This window comes from Lynx rufus, unplaced genomic scaffold, assembly GCF_022079265.1.
Source record: "Lynx rufus isolate CCGP_SWC_20201006 ecotype Redwood Valley unplaced genomic scaffold, mLynRuf1.p SCAF_6, whole genome shotgun sequence".
NCBI classification, from domain to species: domain Eukaryota; kingdom Metazoa; phylum Chordata; class Mammalia; order Carnivora; family Felidae; genus Lynx; species Lynx rufus.
Window position 1 is genome coordinate 8,773,691 of NW_025814878.1, and position 24,072 is coordinate 8,797,762.

Genomic DNA, 24,072 nt, shown 5'->3' on the forward strand with positions numbered 1-24,072 from the left:
TTTACCAAAAGAAAGAAACAATGGGAAATCGGATATCTTAGGAATACAAATTTCTTTTCTGTCTTTTCTCTGAGGCAATTTCTCGATTCTGCCATGAACAGTCATAGTTATGGAACATGCTATAGTATATTCTACATGATTATTATTTTCTTTCTGGAATATTCTGTAAGGCAAGATGCAATGAGCTGAAGGCCAGCATTAATTCATTATGGTAATCCACGAAGCTCATTCAGTGTTTTGGATGTATTTCTCATTTTCATTACTTTCAAAAGAGTCTATGCAGGAATTCCAAGAGTGGTTTTCTGGAATAAAGGCAGCGGCGAAAAAATCATCAGATAGAACTGGCGACAGCAAGGTTCTAGAGGCAAAGCTCCATGATCTCCAGGTATGAAAGCCTTTTTCTTCTTCTCTAAACTGTACTCACGTGCCTTCAGGTCAGACCTAAATCGTCTCTTTCCCCAGATCTTCTGAACTTTTCTTCTTCTTTAACAGAATTAGATTTCTTGAGTCATAAAGAGATAGACAATATGAAAAGTTGAGAAAATAAATCAGAGCTACAGAATTTTTGATCCCATTTTTCTCTCTTTTAGCCTATTGACTATTCTTTGGAATTCATTCAAAACCAAACCTAGTTTTAATTTTTATAGCAGTAAAAATATAAGTAATTGTATCTATACCATATCACTATGTGGAGGAGTTTTATTTATTTATTTTTAAGTTTATTTTTGAGAGAGAGAGAGCACGCACACATGAGCATGAGCAGGTGAGGGGCAGAGAGAGAGAGAGAGAGAGAGAAGGAGCATCCCAAGCAGGCTCTGCACTGTCAGCATGAAACCTGGCATGGGGCTTGAGCTCACCAACTGTGAGATCATGACCTGAGCTGAAAGCAAGAGTCAGACGCTTAACTGACTGAGCCACTCAGGCACCCCTATTGTGGAGGAGTTTTAAAATGAAGACATGGCTTGTGTTTTTCGGTAACCTACAGTCTAAATTTTGATCTAGGACAAACTCAAAGCAATAGGTATTACAGGTTTTACAGGTTTTACTGACTACGAAAAATATATGAATTCAGGAAGGAGAAAGCCATTGTGTGGTAGAGTTGAGAAGTGACTGACTCAAATTGAGTTTTTATTGAAAACTTTTTTTTTCAAATTGAAAAACTCAATTGAGTTTTTTAAATGGCTGATATGAACAAAGCAAGTATCAGTTAAGCAAGTATCAGTTAAGTATCATTTAAAAATATATTTTTTGGTGGGGGGGGGCACCTGAGTGGCTCTGTCAGTGAAGCATCTGACTTCGGCTTAGGTCATGGTTTCATGGTTTGTGGGTTTGAGCCCCGCGTTGGGCTCTGTGCTGACAGCTTGGAGCCTGGAGCCTGCTTCGGATTCTGTGTCTCCCACTCTATGCCATTCTAACACTCATGCTCTGCTCTCTCTCTCTCTCTCTCAAAAATATATAGACATAAATTTTTTCAAATTAAAAACAATATTTTTTAAATTAATGAGGAACATGAGAATTTTGTGGCCTCATTGGTGAGGACAGTTACGTAGATAACTTATGAGAAGTCAGAGTAGGAAGATCATTATAATAAAGGAAGTTGGCTTTCCAGGAGGCGTGGTAAATTTAAATGTGGAATTGTCTCCTTTAAGCTTGAGATGCAGTGGAACACCACGAAGAAACGTCTGAGTGGCCATCGCAAATGCCACCCAGGAGCACGGGGGAGAAGCAGGGCTGGCTCAGCATTTCTGCTGTGTTCTTCTGCTCTGCTGAAGCCACGCTCATGCGTATGATCTCTCAAGCGGAGGTGCATACCAAGAAGAGAGGGGACCCGCAGGGAGGACTTTGTGTGCAGATCAGAAGAGGGGGAGGGGTGCAGGCAGCCTACCAGTTAGAGGACATCCCACTATAACACGTGAAGAAGTACAGCCTGGTCTGGGTCGGGACAATGAGAACGTGGAGAGGCTGAGAGCGAGACCTTGATGAGAACGGCCTCCTTTACAGCGTGGTATTGTCCACAGTTTAGTCCTCAGTGGTTCCAGTGACTGGCTGGCATCATCCGCGATTATGAGCCTTGATTCTATCTAGTTGTACATTCTCACTCCGACCTTATTTTCTTTTTTTAATATGAAATTTCTTGTCAAATTGGTTTCCATACAACACCCAGTGCTCATCCCAACAGGTGCCTTCCTCAATGCCCACCACCCACTTTCCCCTCTTCACCCCCCCCATCAACCCTCAGTTTATTCTCAGTTTTTAAGAGTCTCTTATGGTTTGGCTCCCTCCCTCTCTCACTTTTTTTTTTCCCTTCCCCTCCCCCATGGTCTTCTGTTAAGTTTCTCAGGATCCACATAAGAGTGAAACCATATGGTACCTGTCTTTCTCTGTATGACTTATTTCACTTAACATAACCCTCTCCAGTTCCATCCACGTTGCTACAAAAGGCCATATTTCATTCTTTCTCATTGCCAAGTAGTATTCCATTGTGTGTATAAACCACAATTCCTTTATCCATTCATCAGTTGATGGACATTTAGGCTCTTTCCATAGTTTGGCTATTGTTGAAAGTGCTGCTATAAACATTGGGGTACAAGTGCCCCTATGCATCAGCACTCCTGTATCCCTTGGGTAAATTCCTAGCAGTGCTGTTGCTGGGTCATAGGGTAGATCTATTTTTAATTTTTTGAGGAAACTCCACACTGTTTTCCAGAGTGGCTGCACCAGTTTGCATTCCCACCAACAATGCAAGAGGGTTCCCGTTTCTCCACATCCTCTCCAGCATCTATAGTCTCCTGATTTGTTCATTTTAGCCACTCTGACTGGCATGAGGTGATATCTCAGTGTGGTTTTGATTTGTATTTCCCTGATAAAGATCTCACTCCAGCCTTATTAAAGACTTTCTGACTCTGGGTTCTGGGCTCTGTTTTTCTTCTCTTGCTCTGCTATCTGAACTAAGAATTGCAGTCATTGCTCCCATGCTCCGGGGTCTCTGAATAATAGCAAAATATATTGTATTACCTTTATTTCTTGAAACAGAACATTTTGGACTCAATCAGTGATGGGCAGAGCAAGCTTGATGCTGTGACTCAAGAAGGACAAATTTTGTATGCACATTTGTCTAAACAAATTGTCAGTAGCATTCAGGAGCAAATTACAAAGGCTAATGAAGAATTTCAAGCATTTCTGAAACAATGTCTTAAAGACAAGCAGGCTCTTCAAGACTGTGCTTTAGAACTTGGGAGGTAGGTTGTTTTGATAAGTGTATATTTCATCACACACAGAATATGTTTCCAAAGACTTTGAGAAACCTTAAATACAGGTTCACACTAGAACAGTAATTAATTGCTTGGACTCTGATGGTTTTGTTTGGCTTTATTTTCTATACAGAAAAATTAAGGAATTATGCATAAATGCATGTATTTTTTGTCTATTTGGTTAACTCAAAATATTAGCTTTGGCAACCAGGTTTTAGATTATCCAAGTCTTTTCTTTGTGTCCACCTCTGTTGGGTTGGAGTGACGGCAAAAAAAAAAAAAACAACAAAACAAACAAACAAAAAAAAAAACAACCACCTGTCAGATTCCTATGAATCAAGATTCCAATCGGGAAGCAATGTCAACAGAAGTGAATATAAAATTAGAAGGAAAACAACTAGGGGGAAAAGAATGTCAGTATCATCAAAACACCTTTCTAGTCACAGAGTAAATTGCTTCACTCTTGCCAGGTTTCTTAGAGAACTTACATTCTTTTCAAAACTTAGAGCCCTTGTGCTCTTGGATCATATTTAAATCATCATAAGATACACGGAGATAACTTTGCCTCCTTGTCCCAGGGCTTCCACTGCCCTACTCAATCCATTGGAGTCCCCAGTAGTAAGACACAAAGTTAAGTGCATATTGACATAGGAATGTAATCTTGCTAATAATTACCAACTGATTACCAGGAAATCAATTTGACAAGATGGGGTGACTCTGCTTAGATCTCAAGACATGTGTCCACTATTTGTCATTTTGTTACTGAAATAAATGATAATTTGGATGGGTGTGTTGTTGAGTTTTCTTCCATACTTGAAAATTCATGAGATTTTAATTGCCATCAACATTGTGACCTCAGCTATTTGAATTTATTTATTATAATGAGTACAGAAGGATTTCTACAAAGTATTTTCTTTTCTGTAGCTTTGAGGATCAGCACAGAAAACTGAACTTATGGATCCACGAAATGGATGAAAGGTTAAGTACGGAAAACTTTGGAGAGAGTAAACAGCACATCCCTGAGAAGAAGAATGAAGTCCATAAAGTTGAAATGTTTCTGGGAGAACTATTGGCTGTGAGGTATGGTGCGTAAATGGAATAGGTCCTTGCTGTACTAACAAGCTGTTACTTCTCTGGTTGGTTGGCTCTTTGCTTTGGTTGTTCATTGGTTGGTTGCTTGGTCGATTGGTTGGTTGGTGATGGTGGTTGTATCTGTTTCTATCCCTAAATGTCTAGGATACAGATGATTGTGTGGTATTCTCTATGGCAAAGTGGTATTCCAGAGAGAGCACAGGGATAGAGGTGAGGGGCTATCTGCATCCCAGGTCCACCTCCCTTTGCTCAATAAATTGGACAGGCCACTCTCTTCCTGTATTTCTTGATTTTGCCTTTCAGCATTTTGCTGCTAGTAGTACCATACTTTGTTTTTAGAGGTTATGATAAGGATAGCAGGTCATAATAAAGGGTACTCTTCATTTATAAAAATAATGCTATAGACCCCAGTTTCCATACATTCTTCACATACTTGAGCAGCCCGTTTTATTTCCAATCCGTACCCATCCTCCTAACATTCTTAGTAATGCAAAAGCTATGGCCATTAAGTCTGACTGTCCTGGACGTTCCTCTTCTTCATTGCGGTATTTGTCTCTCCGTCGTCTCTTGGCTGAGCAAACATTTCTGGCTCCTTTCCCAGGCAAAGTTCTCTGGCCTGTGCTTTTGACTTCACCAGCTTCAGGGCTTTGCTCACTGAATTCACCATCCACCCTGGCATGTTAAGTTGCTTTGTTGGTACTTGGAGTGCAGGTTGACCCCAAAGTTCTTTTTTTTTTCCTTTTTTAAAATTTAATTTATGTTTTTAATTTACATCCAAATTAGTTAGCATATAGTGCAACAGTGATTTCAGGAGTAGATTCCTTAATGCCCCTTTCCCATTTAGCCCATCCCCCCTCCCACAACCCCTCCAGCAACCCTCTGTTTGTTCTCCATATTTAAGAGTCTTTTATGTTTTGTCCCCCTCCCTGTTTTTATATCACTTCCCTTCCCTTATGTTCATCTGTTTTGTCCCTTAAAACCCTCATATGAGTGAAGTCATATGATATTTGTCTTTCTCTGACTAATTTCGCTTAGGATAATACCCTCTAGTTCTATCCACGTAGTTGCAAATGGTTGACTCAAACCTCTTAACTATCCTCTTAATGAGCAGATGTACTCATCTGTGAAGCAGCAGAGGCTAACATCCAGCCTGCTTAATCAGACAAATCAGCAACAGTGATCAATTCCGTAAAAAATGTCTAACTCCAATCATATTCATTCCTTCTTTCAGCTGAGTCTTCTTTTTGGTCAAACTTGCCTAAAAAACAAACATGCAAACAAATACACAGACATAACCCATAGTGACAGCTGCTATTGGTGTGCTAGTTTGATGACTATTATAAAATTTTCCTGGAATGCTTTGGTCTCTGTGAGCCCTTACCACGGAGTAAATTCTTCATTGAATCTATACGCGCCAACCCCCAATAGTGAGTTCCTCAAGGTCAGGGACCTTTAGGTCGTTATCATTGTTATAGTCCCAATGGCTGGTATAGTACCAGAAAAAAAAAAAGAAAATATTTGCTGATTTAATAGAAGAACAGTATCATTCTAACTATATGGCTTTCTGAAAATTACACTGCACTTTATTTGCTTTTTAAATCTTGACTCCTGTCTAGATACAATGTAACATGACCACACCTACTTCTCTCTTTCTTCCCAACTGTTAAAATGACTTTACATATTCTTCTTGAGCTGGTATTCTCTGGTGTTCCAGGACCAGGGGCTAAGAATCCTTAAGTGTGTTTGCCCCCAGGCTCTTTGTAACTGGCTACTTCTCCGGACAATCGTAATGTAGTCTGCTGCCCCCCCCCCTCCCCAGGTCCTCCAGCTGGGTCACCTGACTTCTCCCTTGCTGGCCACTTGACCCTCCCCGTCCTCTGGATTGTTTTCATCATAATATCACACTCAACTATCTGGAGGGGATGCCTTTTTTTTTTCAAAGTGCCCCAGATTTGAGATTTATTGAACTTCTATCATCCATTAAGGAATTCTTTTAGCAACAAGTGATATCCGTCGTCTTGAATTATTTAACTCACTTTGTTGCTTAAGCCAACTTCTTGTCTTACCAGATTATAAGAAATGTAATTTAGAGTAGATATAATGTTGTACAAATCATATATCACAGAGGGCCACAGGATGTTCAGAAAAAAAAATGACAGACCTTGTAGGAGATAAAGTTTGTATTCTTTTCTCAGTACTCACAAGAGTTTGTGTTCACACATCTGCACTCTCCCTTTCGGTATCCTGGAAAATTTTTGATAGACATACTGATCAGAATTCAGAACTCTGTAGAACAAGGTAAAGCCAACCCTCCCACTAAGACTACACTTTCCCTTGACATAATTAACATAAATCCAAACTGAGATGAGCCAAGTACCCAGGATACAACAAGAAAACCCATCAGCACTCATATAATGGCCTTTTGGAAGAAACTGGTTTTTTGCACGTTATCTTTTGCACTGGGTCCTGGGGATATGGGATGAATGCAATAACCCTGGCTTCTGCAGGGTGAAAGCCTGAGGACTGAGACGGAGAGGGTGCATGAGGTCATAGAAAGGGACAGAGACAGAATGGATACGGACGAGGAGCCCTGTACTCTCCTCCCTCCCTGGGGTCAGTGCGATGCTGCCTGTGGAGGTGATGCCTGTGCTGGCATTTGAAAGGCCGACTAGGAAGGAAGCAGAGGAGAGTAGAAGGGTTTTCGCAAAGGAGGAATCCTCGTGTATGCACCAAAAAGCAGAGGGTCTGGGGACAACTCAGGAGTAGAGCATGCAGTCAGAACAGAGAAATGTTAGAGATGAGGCTGGAAAGGCAGTCCTGGGCCATTTTCCGATGTGAATTCCTTAAAATGTAGGGCGGGATCTATGCACAGCATAGATGGATTGAAATCCCCGGATGTGTATTGAGTGCATTCAGAGAAATCATAGGGGATGCAGGTAGCCAGCCCTGTGAAGGTCCCCGGCATCTTCCTTTTAAAGGCGTGTTAGCCGTGAGCTCTTGTCTGGCTGCTTCTTCAGGATCGACTATGTGTTGCACTCCCGAATGTCAGAATTCCACTTTTTTTTTTTTTTTCCATTTTCTTTAGAGAGTCTCTGGATAAGCTTTCCCAGAGAGGGCAGCTTCTCAGCGAAGAGGGTCACGGGGCTGGAAAAGAAGGACGCCTGTGCTCCCAGCTCCTCACCAACTACCAGAACTTACTCAGAACGACCAAAGAGAAACTCCGGAACTGCCAGCTGGCCCTGCAGGAGCACGAAGCCCTGGAGGAAGCTGTGCAGAGTATGTGGTCCTGGGTGAAGGACATTCAGGACAGACTGGCCTGTGCGGAGAGCACCGTTGGAAGCAAAGACGCCTTGGAAAAGCGGCTGTTACAAATAGAGGTAAGCGGAGAACAGCTGCCAGACACGGACAACTTCTAAAGACCAATTTGCTTAGATTCACAAATATCTGAGCTGGGTCCTAATTGTTCCGTGAGCCTCTCAGTGAAGATCATGTGGGCGAAACAGAGAAATTGGAGGAAGGGATATGGAGGGATCACGCTGCCCCTTCAGTAGCTTCAAAATAATTTTTTATTTCATTTAGTAAGTATTCAGCAGATGTTATGGGATGCTGACTCTACTCCAAGCACTATGCAAGTCATCGGGGAAATGGAGACAAAGATTCGTGCTTCCTTTCCAGTTCACAGTCTAGTGGGAGAGACTAACCTGGAAATAGTTACCTGCAGTAGCCCATGGAGACAGGGGCCATGACCAAAGCAAACAAGTGTGTCCACCAACCCAGCCTGCAGTCAAATGAAGGGGACCTTGAAAGATGGGAGTTAGCCAGGCAGTGATGGGAGGGGGCTGTTAGGTTTCTGACAAGTGTGTCTTCGTTTTTAAAATAATTTCTTTTTACTTTGAAACTAACATTCAATAAATGTACGCTTCTAGGTTAGTGGTCCAGAGTTTTCCAAGAATTTAAATTGGAGTTAATCCTTGACTCCAAGACTCCTGATATCTGATGTTTAAAATAATTAAGTATCTGGGGCGCCTGGGTGGCTCAGTGGGTTGAGCATCCGACTTTGGCTCAGGTCATGATCTTGCGGTTCGTGAGTTCGAGCCCCGCGTCGGGCTCTGTGCTGACAGCTCAGAGCCTGGAGCCTACTTCCAATTTTGTGTCTTCCTCTCTCTCTCTGCCCCCTCCCCCCATTCGTGCTCTGTCTGTCTCTGTCTCAAAAATAAATAAACATGAAAAAAAAATTAAATAAAGCATCATTTTGCACTAGGGTCCAGGGTTTCTTGTTGTGTTTTCATTTTAAAGTGAGCAAGGTTTCTCATGGGAAACATAACTGTTTTTAAAAATATGAGAAGGTTCTAATATTCCTACTGACAGGAATTCACTGTTCCTTCATAGGACATTCTCCTGATGAAAGGGGAAGGAGAAGTTAAGTTGAATATGGCCATTGGCAAAGGGGAACAGGCCTTGAGAAGTAGCAACAAACAAGGTCAAAAGGTGATCCAGACCCAGCTACAGAACCTTAAAGATGTGTGGGCTGATATCATGAGCTCCTCCGTCCGTGCTCAGAGGTACAGAGCCTATTTTTAGTGTTCATTTTCCTAAATAAAACCTCGTGGCTTAGTAAATGATGGAACAATGCTGAGAGTATCCTGTGGTAGAGTTACCAAGCATATTATTTTAGCTAGTTATATGCATACTTCTCTTTGCCTAGATTATACTTTCTGTAATGACAAAGACAGTTTTGTTTCTTTGCTTGTTTTGTGCATGTGTGCATGTGTGTGTGTGTGTGTGTGTGTGTGTGTGTAATATTTACATCTCCCATAATATCTCTCATGGAATCTTGCACACAACGTGGGCTCAGTAAGATCCCTCCTTTCAATTCATCAAAGCAAGGGTGTATGGTCTTTAATAACTTTAATAATGTTTCCCTTTTTAGAGGAACATACAGGGAATTAATTTGTTAGCAACTGTTCAGCTTAAGTGTTTATCTTTTTCTTAATCAGAAGTAATGTCACCCACAATGGGGCTGTGGAAATGTGTGTAGGCTTTTAGATTGTCCCAGTGATGGGCGCATCCCTGGCGTTCAGTGACTAAGGCCAGGAGAGCTTATGTCCTGCGGTGCGTGGGGACGTTCTCCCACACCCAAGGATCCTCCCACCTGGGATTCCGTAGAGAAGACAGCAACGGATGAGGAGCAAGCAGAGAAGATACTGATTGTTAAGCCTGGTGTTGTTGCCGTTAAATTTATGAGTGGAGAGTGCCACCTTCCTTTCTTTTCCACGTATCTGCAGATCATCTGGCTGGCTGGTGGGACCAATGACCTTCAGTCAGAATTCTACTAAATTACATTCCAGCAGGCATATTCTGAAAGCTGTATATACTTTTAGGTCGCGGGGGAAGTGTGTGCTTAATAATAAATAAATGAATAGCGAAGGAAACAGATGAATAAAAGATTAAAGCTCATCACAAAACAAAACATAACACAACACAACACTGCAGTTATCCACACCAATGCAAACGGTGAACCATGGTTATAACTACATTTTAGAGACTTTGTTTTGTTTTGTTTTCTTTAAATACAGAGCATAGGTGGTGACTCCCAAGGCCAGCAGGACTTTGAATCTCAGGAATAACTTATAATGGTCCACAAAGAAAGAAATCAGATCCTCTGGTTCTATTATTCTAGAATGAGGACTGCTGGAGCGTGAACCAAACCTCCCAGTGCTTGGCAATAGGCTGGCTCCATAAAAGGGAATATGAATGTGGGTGAATGTTTTTTGGACGTTGGAATAAAATGTTAAATACAAGAAGCAGATTCAAATCCTTGATTCTGCTTTTTTCCAGTAAGAAATTAAATTTGACAACCACATATTAAGCAGTAGCAGTGCTCCAATTATAGAGCTAAAATAACGAAAGGAAACAAAGTAGTTTTTGCTCTTTAAGTGCTCAGAGGATAGGGTGGGATGCTTTCTAAAACGCTCCGACTCAGGTTGTGTTACTAAGACACTGTGGGCTTGTAGGATAAGGCAGGGCCTGGGGGTGCTTCTGGAGACATGAGATTGATTTGGACTTTCTAGAAAATTCTTTAAGGAAAGGGTAGCACTTCAAAGTACCTATGTTGAGGTTTCTATTGGTGCAAAAGGAGCAATTTGAGGGGATGCTGGAAGTACATTTACCACAGAACTCCAGGATACAGAACTCCACAGAACTCCACCATAGAACTCCAGGATCATAGGCTTATATGCAAGGGATGCTTGGAATGGTCACTAAGATGAGTTTAGAGTAGTTTGTAAAGCTAAATAATGGCATTAACAGATTTTTTAAATCTGTTTTTAAAAAATGCCAGTCTGGAGAGCCTTTTATTTGACAGTCTGGAGAGCTATTTACTTGACTATTACTTATATGACTTATATGACTATGTTTCTTATATTATAAATATATTAAGCCCTTTTGTCCTTTACACATTCAACTCAGGAGCACTAAGCACTGTCCATTTTTAAATGAAAATCAATCTAATAATATTATGTACTTAGAAAGAATACCTTAAATTTTGAATTCTAGTCAAGAAATAGTTATCAACTGATTTTTAATAAGGTAAACTGGGTCCAAGAAAATTAAGAATTGGTATATATTAAATAAAATTTAATTGGTGCCCCAGTACTGATGTTTTAACAACAAAATACATAACTTTGCTTACTTAGGTCCATTAGCATTCGGAAGACAAATCTAGATGCCTGTATGACTGTAACATCTTACTTCAAATTCAACATAGATCTCTTTTCATTTGAGGAAACTATTGTGGGTCAGAGAAGCAGTGTTTTCATCACAGAATAGCCTTCAGTAAAAAAGCTTACATGGATGCAATGCCCTCCTACTAAGTTTTCAGTAGGCATGTCAAGATAACTTATTTTTGTGATGTGTGACATTAATTCTAGCACTTTGGAGTCTGTGATTAGCAAATGGAACGACTATCTAGAGTGGAAAAACCAGTTGGAGCAGTGGATGGAATTCGTAGATCAAAAAGTGGAGCATCCCCTACAACCACAGCCAGGTCTGAAGGAGAAGTTTTCCCTCCTGGACCACTTCCAGTCCATCGTGTCCGAGGCAGAAGATCATGCCGGAACCCTGCACCGTCTCGCCTCGAAATCCAGGGAGCTCTACCAGAAGACTGAGGATGAATCTTTCAAGGAAACAGCTCAAGAGGAACTGAAAACACAGTTTAATGATATAATCACTGTTTCCAAGGTTAGTATTTTACATTGAAGAAAAAACTCCAAGGGTTCAGGTAAAGAATATACTCCAGGTTGAATTATAGGGGATCTGGCTGCCCTAAAACTACTTGTATATTTAGTGAACGGTTATTACATAAAGATCATTACTCGCCAATGGATCCCCGTGAATCCTTCTCTTTCTGCGGTCTTGGGATTATTTTTATTCTTTGTTTTTCACCGTTCTCCACTTGGGATATTAGTCAGTCCATTTGTTTTCTTTGTTAAGACTGAGCCTCAAATGTCAGTATTTGCAGTTCTTCTTCTGTTGTTGGCCATTTGTATCTGTTGTATTAAATGCGAGTCTGTTTGCCTCCTAGATTTCAGTCGTGTACAACGTATGTTGTGCATTTCTCTTTGTAGTATAAACTGCCTTTTCCTATTCTTATTCTCCAGATATAGGCTCCTTTATGTAAAATCAGGATTGTTTTCAGTTCTCTCTGATTCTTTGCTTTCCCCCATGAGTTTCTTTTGTGTATTTGTGACAATGTTAAAGAAAATTAGGGAAAGATTTTTTTTTTCCCTTTCTTCGTTTTCCTTTGGGGAATTCTCTTTGTATTATTAACACTACAATTTTTAACATATGTGTTAGTTTATCTTAATTTTTATTTTGCTAATGGTTGATAATGGTTAAGCTCTGTGACTCTGAGGCCAAAAAGACCTAAATTTGAACTCTGCCTTTGACCCTCTTTTGGATGTGTGACTTTGGGCATGTTACTTAACCTCTGTGACCTTTGTTAAGTGCTCTTTCCTACAATATAGTGATAAGAGTATCTGTATGACAGGAATGTTGAGAGGACTAAATGAGCAGATACATTTAAAGTGCTGAGCAGAATACTGTCCGCAGTAATTACACTGTAATAAGACTCTAATAACATACCAATAATATACTGTATTGTTGCCTAAATAATAGTTATAATAATTATTAAATGGGTTAGTAGCGAGGGATGTTAGTGAACGTTCATTCCGCATAGATTTTTGTTCTAACCTAAAGTAAATTTAAAGGAAAATGGTTGCTTCCTTAAAGTCTTTCAGTCTAATTAAGATTTGATGTCTTCATTCTAAGATATTAAACAGAAAGTTCAATAATAGGAATGAAATCATTAAGACACCTGTTCTTTTGTCTGACTTCATATTCTCAAAAAATGCCCAGTGTTAAAGTATCCTTTTCTTTGTGCACTAGGAGAAAATGAGGAAAGTGGAAGAGATTGTGAAAGACCATCTCATGTATTTAGATGCAGTCCAGGAATTCACGGATTGGCTCCATTCAGCGAAGGAAGAACTTCACCGGTGGTCAGATATGTCGGGAGATTCATCAGCCACCCAGAAGAAATTGTCTAAAATTAAGGTCAGAAAGTGTACAGATATTATAACTTCATTGTTTCATTGGTTCTTGAGTATGCCATCCCTATGATGAAGGTTCTGTGGGTGAGATTGTTAGTTAAAATGTGTCCTATTTTCTATTTGTTGATGTTTATTACCTTGCACCTCACAAATTACAAACAGAAGCAAAAAGGATAAAAGGAATTCAAGACACTTTACACTTGTGAGCAGAAATGGAACATTGTGTATACTTCCATATGCAAATTTGCTCATGGGAGACTATGAAATATTAGCCAGCTTGGAGGGCTGATGGAACCAGATACTATTTTCTAGCACAGTGATGAAAAGGCTTATAACATAACTTAGTTAAATGAATTTGAATAATAACTTGGAAATGTCATCCTAGATGTTTTCATCTGCTTTTCTAGCCAACGGTTCAACAACATAATGGAAGGCAGTGCTTTAAAGAACATTAAAAGTCTCACCTAGTTTATTCCCTTACAAGGGAGCTGGACAAGTGTATTTCTAGTTATTTGAATATTTAATTGCAGTAATTGTCCCCCCCCATGGAAAAAATAGATTTTAATCTAAAAATTAAGCAATGATAGGGGCAGCTGGGTGGCTCAGTCAGTTGGGCAACCATCTTCAACTCAGGTCATGATCTCATGGTTCATGTGTTCGAGCCCCGCGTCAGGCTCTGTGCTGACAGCTCAGAACCTGGAGGCTGCTTCGGATTCTATGTCTGTCTCTCTCTGCCCCTCCCCCACTTGTGCTGTGTCTCTCTCTGTCTCTCAAATATAAATGAACATTAAATTTTTTTTTTAAATTATGCAATGATGAAACCCTAAATGGTTTAGTTGTGGATGAGGAAATGTTGGGAATAAATAGTGTAATTATTGTAGGAATTTAAGATTCACATTGTGTTCTGATCCCTGAACATCAGAATATAAAAGTCCTATAAATAATAGTTGATTACAACAATAATAACTACATTTTGACTATTTATTTATTTATTTATTTATTCTTTTATTTTTAATGTGTATTTTTTATTTTTGAGAAAGAGAGAGAGAGCGAGAGCACAAGCAGGGGAGGAACAGCAAGAGGGGGAGACACAGAATCTGAAGCAGGCTCACAGAGCCTGATGTGGGGCTCAAACTCACAAACTGAGAGATCATGACCTGAGCCGAAGTCGGACGCTTAACAAACTGAGCCACCCAGGCGCCCTGAGAATTTATTTTTAAGTGCTTAGAAAGTATGATTTAAATCTTACAGTGACCATGTAGGTTTAAAAGGAGATAATCACACAAAGCACCTTTTGAAATTCTTATAATCTGTGTGATTCTTTAAAATGCTTCTTTGATACATTTCTCACTAATATTTTAATTTATTCATCCATTTATTCAACCAAGGTTGTACATTCCCTCAAGAAACCTGCAGTGTAGTAGGGAACAATGATGCATAAACTGATGGTTATAAAATAGTACATCAGATGTAATGTGAGTTCACTCTACTTCTAGCTTAGGCTCTGGAATCAGATGCCAAGGCTGCATTCTGCCTCTATTGATTTTCTAGCTGTGTTGGGCAAATCACTTGATGTCTGTCCTCAAGCTTCAACGTCTTAATGGTAAATTAATAACAATAGTACCTCGATCACCTAGTGGTTTTGAGGACTTAATTAGATCATGCACATAGACCATGCACATGGCATACACTCAATAAGAAAATTCAACAGATTTGGTCAACGAGGACTTTAATTGGCTAGAGAATGAAAGTGGGGGAAAAGTCAAGAGTGATGGTCTAGACTTTATGCTCTTCCAAACATATGGGAAATGTAGGAGAAGGAGCTGGCAGGAAGAAATTGGAATTTGGGAAGGAGAAAGTGAAACCTGGCAGAGGGTGACGACACTCTGAGGTCCAGGTCAGTCCAGACTGGAGGCTGGTGTGTGGGTGGGCGGGGAAGGACCTTGGAGGAAATGAGCACCTCCTCTGACCTTCAGCATCATCTCCTCCCACCCCCAAGAGTAACCGCCAAGAAGGGACAACCTCAAAGCCAAATATGTGTGTATAAGGGGTATATGTGCATATGATATTTTTAAATAGTTAAACCCAAGACAAGGAAATACATATACAAGTCATTTCAAAACACTTTAAAGTGATGACATTCTTGTTCAAAATCCGGATGGGTGGAATTAGGGTTGCAAATATTGAAATGTCCCATTTTCTTGCCTAGGAAAACTGAGATAATGCATTAGAGAATGTTTTGGGAAAAACTGATTTTTGACTACTGGTACCGTTTTAACTCCAAATTTGAAATCACCCATAAAGGCAAATTATTAAGTATTTAAATCTAATAATTAGACATAGCTCTTTTTTAAAAGCTATAGTATTTTTTCCCCAAATCACTACTTAGTATAGCACTGATAAACAAGGAAGACTTTTAGAAACCTCCTGCCAAGAAAAGGGTGGGTATGTATATTAAATGCTAACTGTGTAAGGATTCATGTGATTGCCCTTTGGACTACGATATAACTAGATACTTTTAAATTACCTATACTAAAATTTGGCTCTTGTATATAAGTGCAAGAAGGTATATTTATTTTAAGCGAATCTAATGAAATATGAACTGAATTATATAGGTTCGTTAAGACAGTTTGTATTTAACATAATCTATTAAGCATGCTTCATACTTAACACTGCTATTTTTCTACACTTATTAATTTGTAATTGATTTTCCTCTTGAAGTTTTTTCCCTAATAATCATCTTTTCCTTCGATTTAAGCCAGAACGTAAGTCATAATTTTGTATTAATACTAACAAAAACTTTAGCAACGGATATATAAATGTATAAACAGCAGATGATGAGGGCGCCTGTGTGGCTCAGCCAGTTGAGTGTCTGGCTTTGGCTCAGGTCATGATCTCACGGTTTGTGGGTTCAAGCCGCATGTCAGGCTTTGTGCTGACAACACGGAGCCTGCTTCAGATTCTCTGTCTCCTCTCTCTCTCTCAAAAATAAATAAACACAAAAAATTAAAAAAAAAACCCACCAGATGATGAATTAAGTGAGAGATTTTAAGACTCTATTCTCAGAAATGCCGCTATTTTACCTAATTTGTAACACACATTTTATTTATTTTTTTTTCAACGTTTATTTATTTTTGGGACAGAGAGAGACAGAGCATGAACGGGGGAGGGGCAGAGAGAGAGGGAGACACAGAATCGGAAACAGGCTCCAGGCTCTGAGCCATCAGCCCAGAGCCTGACGCGGGGCTCGAACTCCCGGACCGTGAGATCGTGACCTGGCTGAAGTCGGACGCTTAACCGACTGCGCCACCCAGGCGCCCCTGTAACACACATTTTAATTTATCTTGTCCTTTAGAGTATTTGTGTACTTTCAGCCTAAAAGTTATACCTATGTTGTTAAACTTCTGGTGAGTTTCTTAAAAGTAAAAATGATAGCAATAAATGAACCCAGTCTAAAAGTTACTTTGCACTTTTGGCTACGCATGTCTGTGAAATATTCGTTGTAGTTACTATGAAAATGTTTATTTAAGGTGCCGCAGTATTTGACGTTGAGGAGGGCTCATTCTGTGGTTGTGTCGGCTTAGCGTTGAGTCCTGGTGGCACAGAACTGACCTAAGCCGCTATCTTACCAGAAGGGGATGGAAACGGGGGACAGACCACGAGCGGAGCAGGGCTGCTGCTCTGTGCCAGTCCCTGCTCACTCGTCTGTCACCTTAAGGAGAAAGAGCACATTTACACATTTATTGGAGAAACACACCACAGGTGAAAGTTTATATCCCTTTGTGTCAAGACAATTTCACATATTCAAACAAGGCCTGATTTCAGGGGCCCTGTTCAGTCTGTTCCAGGATGCTGCGCGTTCCCTGGCTTCTTTTGCCTGAAACCTCAGCGCTCACGAGGATAACTCTCTGCTCTCGCAACTTAGGGGTGGGCGGATGAATTGATTCCGGTCCCCGCTCTGTACACGCTTGTAAACTCGCGGCCCGAGTGACTCACAGCCTCCTCGGTTGCCACGGCGATGTTCCATTACAGGAGCTGATGGATTCCAGAGGGACTGGGGCAAGCCGCCTAAGCAGAGTGGAGTCGCTGGCTCCCGCAGTGAGACAGAACACAAGTGCCAGTGGGTGTGAGCTCGTGGACGCCGAGATGCAGGCCCTGCGTGCCGACTGGAAGCAGTGGGAAGACAGCGTCCTCCAGACGCGGACCAGCTTGGAGAACCTGGTGAGCCAGATGGCCCTTTCGGAGCAGGAGTTCTCCGGCCAGGTGGTTCAGCTGGAGCAGGCCCTGGAACAGTTCGGTGCCCTCCTGACAACCTGCGCTCAGCAGCTAGCTCTCCTGGAGAGCAAGAACACAGACAAGGAGATAGTGGAATGCTGGCGGAAAGGACAAGTAAGTTGGCTTCCTGTTTTCTCCTGGTGGTTGTGCTAACACTTTTGTTTGGTTCTCCTTGTGGCCAGAAAGCAATGCTAGCTAACTAAAAACATGCCACGTTCAGACTTGGAGAAGTATTTACCCAACTATCTTCACAGATCTGCTCGGTTTCCTTCTCTCAGAAGTCAGGCTGTTGTAAAATTACAGATATAGGAGAGAAGGAGTTATTAGTTGTTATAGGAAATGTCCACAGTCAGTGCAGACATTTTACTTTCATTCTTATGGTGTAAGAGTTTGTAATATTGTGTTCAGCCATTCAGCCTGAAAACTAGCCCGTGGGTAGAGGCATAAATAGACGGAGAGTCATGGCTGGTGTTCTGCCAGTGAATTATTTCCAACAATTAAACGATTGAAGCTATAGCTTAAAGGAAGCATTCGGTAATCTCCTAAAGCACAACTATTAGTTTGCACCCTGATTAGCTCTCCTCGGGGTGGTTTTGACAGCTGGGCCTGAATTAACCCGTCAACATAACTCCTGTGTCATGCTCGCTGGGTTGTCTCCCAGGTCTTTTTTTTTTTTTTTTTGCTTTTGTAACGAATGGCAGCTCTTTCAGAACATGAATGTCACAGAGCCTAAAAGGGATAGTAAAGACAGAGCAGAAGCTTGAAACCCTTTCTTTTACTCTTAAATGGTATCTCAAAAGACTGTTGATATTTGTAGTTTTGTAATGCTCGGAACCATGGATATCCTTAAAAGGAAGTTTCAGTGAAGTTAACTTCTCTGTTTCTATTTATGTTATAATCATTTCAAAATAGCTTCCGCCGGTAAGAAAGTCATGTAGTATTTCCAACATTGTCTTGTTCTAAATCAAGTATTTCAGACAAATATAGCACACGACAAAATAAAACTTTATTCTTATCTCTTTATGATATTTTATTTATAATGTTTCTAGCTTCTGGTTGCTTTTTTCCTGATGCCTGTGCTGTCCTTTAGATATAAGCACCAGAATAGAGTATAGAAAGCAATTCTGTAAAACAGAGACAAGTTGGTAATAATAGTTCCAGGTAGTCAGTATTATTCACTCTGTTATAAAAGAAATCAGTTATAATATTTTTATTCTCTTCTGTTTCTCTTCCTTCCCTACCATTAATATGAGTGAAATTTTTAAAAAGAAAGTTTTGGTGGTACTTAAATTATACTACTCTTCTGAGCTGTCGTTTTTTACATTGACACTATTAGTGAACATAAGTGAGGCCTATAGAAAATCCACGTGATAATGCAAAAGTAAATGTGGGTTTTCAGTTTCACTAACAATTCAACGATGACAGCCCTCTGCTTACTGCTTCTAGGTTTGGCTCCACGGCTCATGCTTTTGATGACAATAGTACGTTACCTCTCCAGGCTCAGCTTTTCTCTTATTTTTATTACTAGTATAAGGAAGAAATGGTAATTATGCAATGGGATAGAAGTGTTAGCTACTCCTAGGGGAGCAATCATTTTACAATATATAAATGTATCAAATCGGCACGTTGTACACCTTAAATTTGTGACAATGTTATATATGTTATATGTTAATTATATCTCAGTAGTGCTGGTAAAAAATGAAAAAGTAATTTTTAAATGGAGATAATACTTCTATTACAATGCATACATAGGAAAATGTTACAAAATAATGCATTTGTTAGGATTCTTAACAACATTGTTCTGCTCTTAGGGAGCAATCATAATAATCATCATCATAATAATAATTGTTGACAATCATAATAATAATCACAGACCTTCATAAGTATTTACTTTCTCTTTTGCAATTAAGTGATGATACCCAAGAAATATTTTAAAATATAAAAATAGATCATCTATAAATTATATACAATCATGTTGCAAAGAGCTTATTTGCTGTTTGCGAATTTCGTATTTCTTAATATCCATTGGGTTATTCGTGTTTGAAATTTAGCAAATTTCTTAACTTCCATAACTTCTAAGGAAAAAAATGCATCCCAGGACTTAATTGAAACAGAAATATATAACCTGATGTTTATATAATGAAGGACTCTACTAAGATGCTTTAATCTGTGATGAAGTTATGGGAATTTGTTCAGTATAAAATTTTGGCCAAAGCTTTTCACTTTTGATATCAACTACTTTCTAAGTAACTAATTCGAATCTCTATTTTTCTTTCTTTCTTTTTTTTTTTTTGCGTTTTTGGTATGTGGTTAGTTTCTATAGTTATTACTAAGTTCTCCCTTAAATAAGGGATACAATATGGTGTAAAATAGCAGTTACTAGTATAGCATTGGAGTTTCAGAGAGAAACTTTCTAGGTATCATAAATCTTGTAAATAAGAGTATGGTAGACTCCTTTGGCCCAGACGCTAAGATAAATAAATAATTTTAAAACCAAGAGAACACCATCCCTCCTCTCAGAATCACAGTCTAAGTGGAAAGGCCAATGGGTTCAAAGCCAATGGAATGCTTGATTGTGATGAGCTGACAAGGTGTTGTGTGTCTTCAAGTGAGAAGTCCCTACCAATAGGTGGGAAGGAGGGCAGAGAGTCCTTAGTGTAGTTGTCATTTGAGCTGAGTCTTGAGGTTTGTTACAGGTGACGTGGAGAAACAGTCTGAGGACCCAAAATTAGTGAGGGACAAGAAAACACAGGAGAGAAAACTGGAGAACAGGATTCAAATCGAGAGGACATTATGCCATGCCAGAAAGAAATGAAGGATGTGTAATGGAGACTGAGTCAGATACAGAGAGAAAGAAGTAACTGAAAGAGAGTTAAGACACATAGGCTGGACTTGGTTGTCTCCTGTCTCCTGGCAGGGCCAAGATGTAGCTTAGTTTTCTGATTTAGATCAGCGGGAGGAAATCGGGGCCATTTACTAAGATGAGGAATGAAACACAGACTTGGGTTGTTGAGAGGTGTGGTTTTCTGACAAATCTAGGCCATGTCTCGATAAATATCTGAGAATACTGACAGTAACACCAACAGCTATCTGAGTAGTTACTCATCTTCTTGGCACTCCTCCTTCCCCCTTAATGAATTATTTTTTTAAGTCTTTCTTTTTATTTTATTTTTTTATGTTTCACTTATTTTTGAGAGAGAGAGAGAGACAGTGTGAGCAGGGGAGGAGCAGAGAGAGGGGGAGACACAGAATCCAAAGCAGGCTCCAGGCTCTGAGCTGTCAGCACAGAGCCTGATGCGGGGCTTGAACTCATTAACTGTGAGGTCATAACCTGAGACGAAGTCAGGCGCTCAACTGACTGAGCCACCCAGATGCCCCAATTTTTTTTTTTTTTACTGTGGCAATACCATTATTTATATGGTCCCATTTAAATATTTGGGCATCATTTACAGGTTAGGCATTCATCAGTGTGCCAGGAATTGTGCTAAGTGCCTGACACTTGTGATCTCATTTGCTCCTTGTGACAAACCCATAAGAGCCCCTGTGTAACTCCAGGGATCATGGCCTTGATTTTAGAGATGTACTTGTCAAGTCTCAAGACTTTGTTTTGGGTTAGAGAGTCACAGTACTGTGATTATTCAGGTGCCTCTCTCATCTGTTAAATTGTGAGCTCTTCAAGTACAAGAATCATCTCTTCAGTCATTTGGGGGGTCCTAAAATCCAGAAAATTGATTGTCACATAGCAGGCATTTATCAAATATTTGATGACTGAATATGAAATGAATGAATTACTAGGTAAATCGGATAGGTGGGGTATAAGACATTTTTAATGTGAAAGTTAACTGTACATATTACATAAAATCAATTATTACATATATTTTTTAATCCAAAATAAGTATTTCTTTGCTTTGAAATGATTTCTCTTGGGACACCTGAGTGGCTTGGGACGCTCTTCATTTCGGCTCAGGTCATGATCTCACAGTTCATGAGACTGAGCCCCACGTCGGGCTCCATGCTGTCAGCGTGGAGCCTGCTTGGGATTCTCTCTCTCCTTCTCTCTCTCTGCCCCTTCCCTGTTCATGTGCCCTCTCTCTTTCTCAAAATAAATAAACATTTTTAAGAAGAGAAATGATTTCTCTTTACCTTTAAACAATATACATGTCTCCAATGGCATAGTCAGACTGTTATGAAGCAATTGAGGTTATTTCCTCTTTTCTTTTTCTTGTCCCACTTTGAATTATTTGACAACCGTATCATTTGATTACTTGGCAACATTTGATGCTGGAATGCCTATCCATGCCTAGAGAAGGATGGAAATAAGCCAAGTGCTCTTGCCTGGCACAAGGAATCTGGAAAATAGGATGTATTTCTTTACTGAATCTACTATGTTGATTCTTCCCTCATAATAATTTATAATATGACTTACGCACGTATAGTGTGAGGATGTGGAAACTACCCAATTTAAGTGCTTGCTTCTCTGTCTTGTTATTTTCTAATAGGAGATACTGGATGCCCTACAAAAAGCAGAGCCTAAAACAGAGGATCTTAAGTCTCAGTTGAATGAACTTTGTCGATTTTCCAGGGACCTGAGTACATACAGTGGAAAAGTTTCTGGCTTGATAAAAGAATATAATTGGTGAGCATGGACCTTATTGTAGTCAAAATATTTTTATACAAAGAAGTAGTCAGAGTTTGTTTAAGGCATGATAAATTGATCAGTAACTACATTACTAAATTTGACTGCCTATTCTAAGAATTGCTGATTCTACCAAACTTTATTTTAATCCATTTGTATCATTTTTTTCCCTCTCTTTAAACATTTCAAATCATGGTTTTAGCCTTTGTTTGCAAGCATCCAAGGGCTGTCAGACTAGAGAACAGATTTTACAGCAACGGTTTCAAAGAGCCTTCAAAGACTTCCAGCAGTGGCTGGTTAATGCAAAAATCACTACTGCCAAATGTTTTGATATACCTCAAAATATTAGTGAAGTTTCAACCAGTCTTCAGAAAATACAGGTAAGAGTGCCAAATATCAATGCTAATCACTGTGCTTAAGTGGATTAATAAGGCGCCTCTAGATCTTTTTATAAGCCCATTAAAAATTGTGTTCAGGAAACTCAAATTTCATATACACCCTTGCTTGAAACACTTCATTGTCTGTGTAAAGAGAAACTAGTTCATTCACCCAAATGCATCCTATATTTACATATGAATAGAGATGTAGACGCTAATAAAAGTTCTTTATATGTGACAAGCATTGTTCCTGAGCATGCTAAGGTTTTTCTCACTTAATTTTCACAGGAACCATATGAAGTACATGAGAGTATTATTCCCAGTGTATAGAGAGGGCACATTATTCCAAATGCGTAGAGGTCCTAGTAATTTAATATATGCAATAAAAATGGTTTATTTCATCTCTGTGCTTTTATCGAGGAATAAGTAGAAAGTCAATGTATTTTAAAGCACAGAGCATTGCATTAGGCCTAATCTTAGCATTTTTCTTGGTAGGAATTTTTGTCAGAAAGTGAAAATGGACAGCACAAGCTAAACGTGATGGTGTCTAAAGGAGAACTTTTGAGTACTCTGTTGCCCAAAGAGAAAGCGGATGGAATCCAGGCCAAAGTTGCCACTGCAAAAGAAGATTGGAAAAAATTTCATTCAAATCTGCACCAGAAGGAATCTGCACTAGAGGTATAATAGGCGACCACATGGATGGCTTCTCTGTAGTTTGTCGTTGTAGTCATTGTCAGTTAAAACCACACCTTCATTATATCCAAATACAGTGCCAATGATTTTTGGTCATTCCTCTCTGAATATTAATAGATAACCAGATAACTGTAGGAAACAGCTCAGTTTTAGAAGTGGGAGCCTCACCAAGGAATTCAATAGCTCCTTGCCTGGTAGGGGCTGTTATAGGCTTACACTGTCCCACCAGGAACTGTTGGTTTTTACTTTTAAACAATATCGCTTAATCATTCATGTGAAATCCCTCAAGTTTGGAAGTTGTTCAAGGAGAATGAACAGAAATACCCATGTAAGACTACAAAAGGCTATGGATGGTAAGGTATATTATAACTAATGTGGGTATCAAGTAGGAGGTTTTTAGGAGTTAAGTGTGCAAAGATCCAATGGTTATGCAATTTTCTTTTATTCAGAAACAATGTGAGTTGAATTTATTACAATCATAGCACAATTACTGCCACAATGCAATTGATTTTTTTTCTTGTGAGATCGCCTGTTTTGTATACCAACTCTTGTCTTAGAGGAAAATTCAGAAGCATGAAGAGTGATTTTTTCCCTTTCAACCAATACTTCCTGGCAGAAGAGAACCTTTATTTGATTTGATCATAATTAATGCAGGGCGGGAAAAAATAATAATAGAGAATATTGGGAAAGAGAAAAAGTGTGTTCCCTCAGTTATTCCCTAGCCTGACACTATTGTAATTCTTCTTTGTTTTTTTTTTTAATATAGTTTTTTTTTAATGTTTATTTATTTTTGAGAGAGAGAAAGTGTGTGCATGCACACGTGCATGGGCTGGGGAGAGGGGGAGGTGGGGGGACAGAGGATCTGAAGGGAGCTCTACGATGACAGCAAGAGCTCAAACTCAGGACCATGATATCATGGCCTGAGCCGAAGTCAAACACTCAACCAACTGAGCCACCCAGGCGCCTCTATAATTCTTCTTTCTAATGGTGGCTATTCCTTCATGGCAGGTATCTTCCATTTTATAGAGAGGGATAACCATTGTGCAGTGCCTAGAAATTTACTCATAACCTTACAGAGGTCCTTAGTGCGATGTGGCCTGAGCTCTGAAGCGTCTATTGTTGAAGGTAGTATATCTAGCCTT

At 39.6% G+C, this 24,072-nt stretch overlaps 1 protein-coding gene across 2 annotated transcripts in view; it reads left to right on the top strand.

The window, feature by feature from the left end:
• SYNE1 (spectrin repeat containing nuclear envelope protein 1) overlaps positions 1 to 24,072 on the top strand; it is a 473,246-nt gene that overhangs the window by 224,269 nt on the left and 224,905 nt on the right. For both annotated transcript variants that reach the window (XM_047102923.1, XM_047102922.1), the window contains exons 47-57: positions 273 to 385; positions 3,034 to 3,239; positions 4,176 to 4,331; positions 7,429 to 7,720; positions 8,733 to 8,905; positions 11,273 to 11,582; positions 12,789 to 12,953; positions 16,982 to 17,338; positions 21,724 to 21,860; positions 22,063 to 22,240; positions 22,733 to 22,915. In XM_047102923.1, coding sequence (XP_046958879.1) covers positions 273 to 385; positions 3,034 to 3,239; positions 4,176 to 4,331; positions 7,429 to 7,720; positions 8,733 to 8,905; positions 11,273 to 11,582; positions 12,789 to 12,953; positions 16,982 to 17,338; positions 21,724 to 21,860; positions 22,063 to 22,240; positions 22,733 to 22,915 — 2,270 coding nt within the window. The remainder of the gene's footprint in view (positions 1 to 272; positions 386 to 3,033; positions 3,240 to 4,175; positions 4,332 to 7,428; positions 7,721 to 8,732; positions 8,906 to 11,272; positions 11,583 to 12,788; positions 12,954 to 16,981; positions 17,339 to 21,723; positions 21,861 to 22,062; positions 22,241 to 22,732; positions 22,916 to 24,072) is intronic.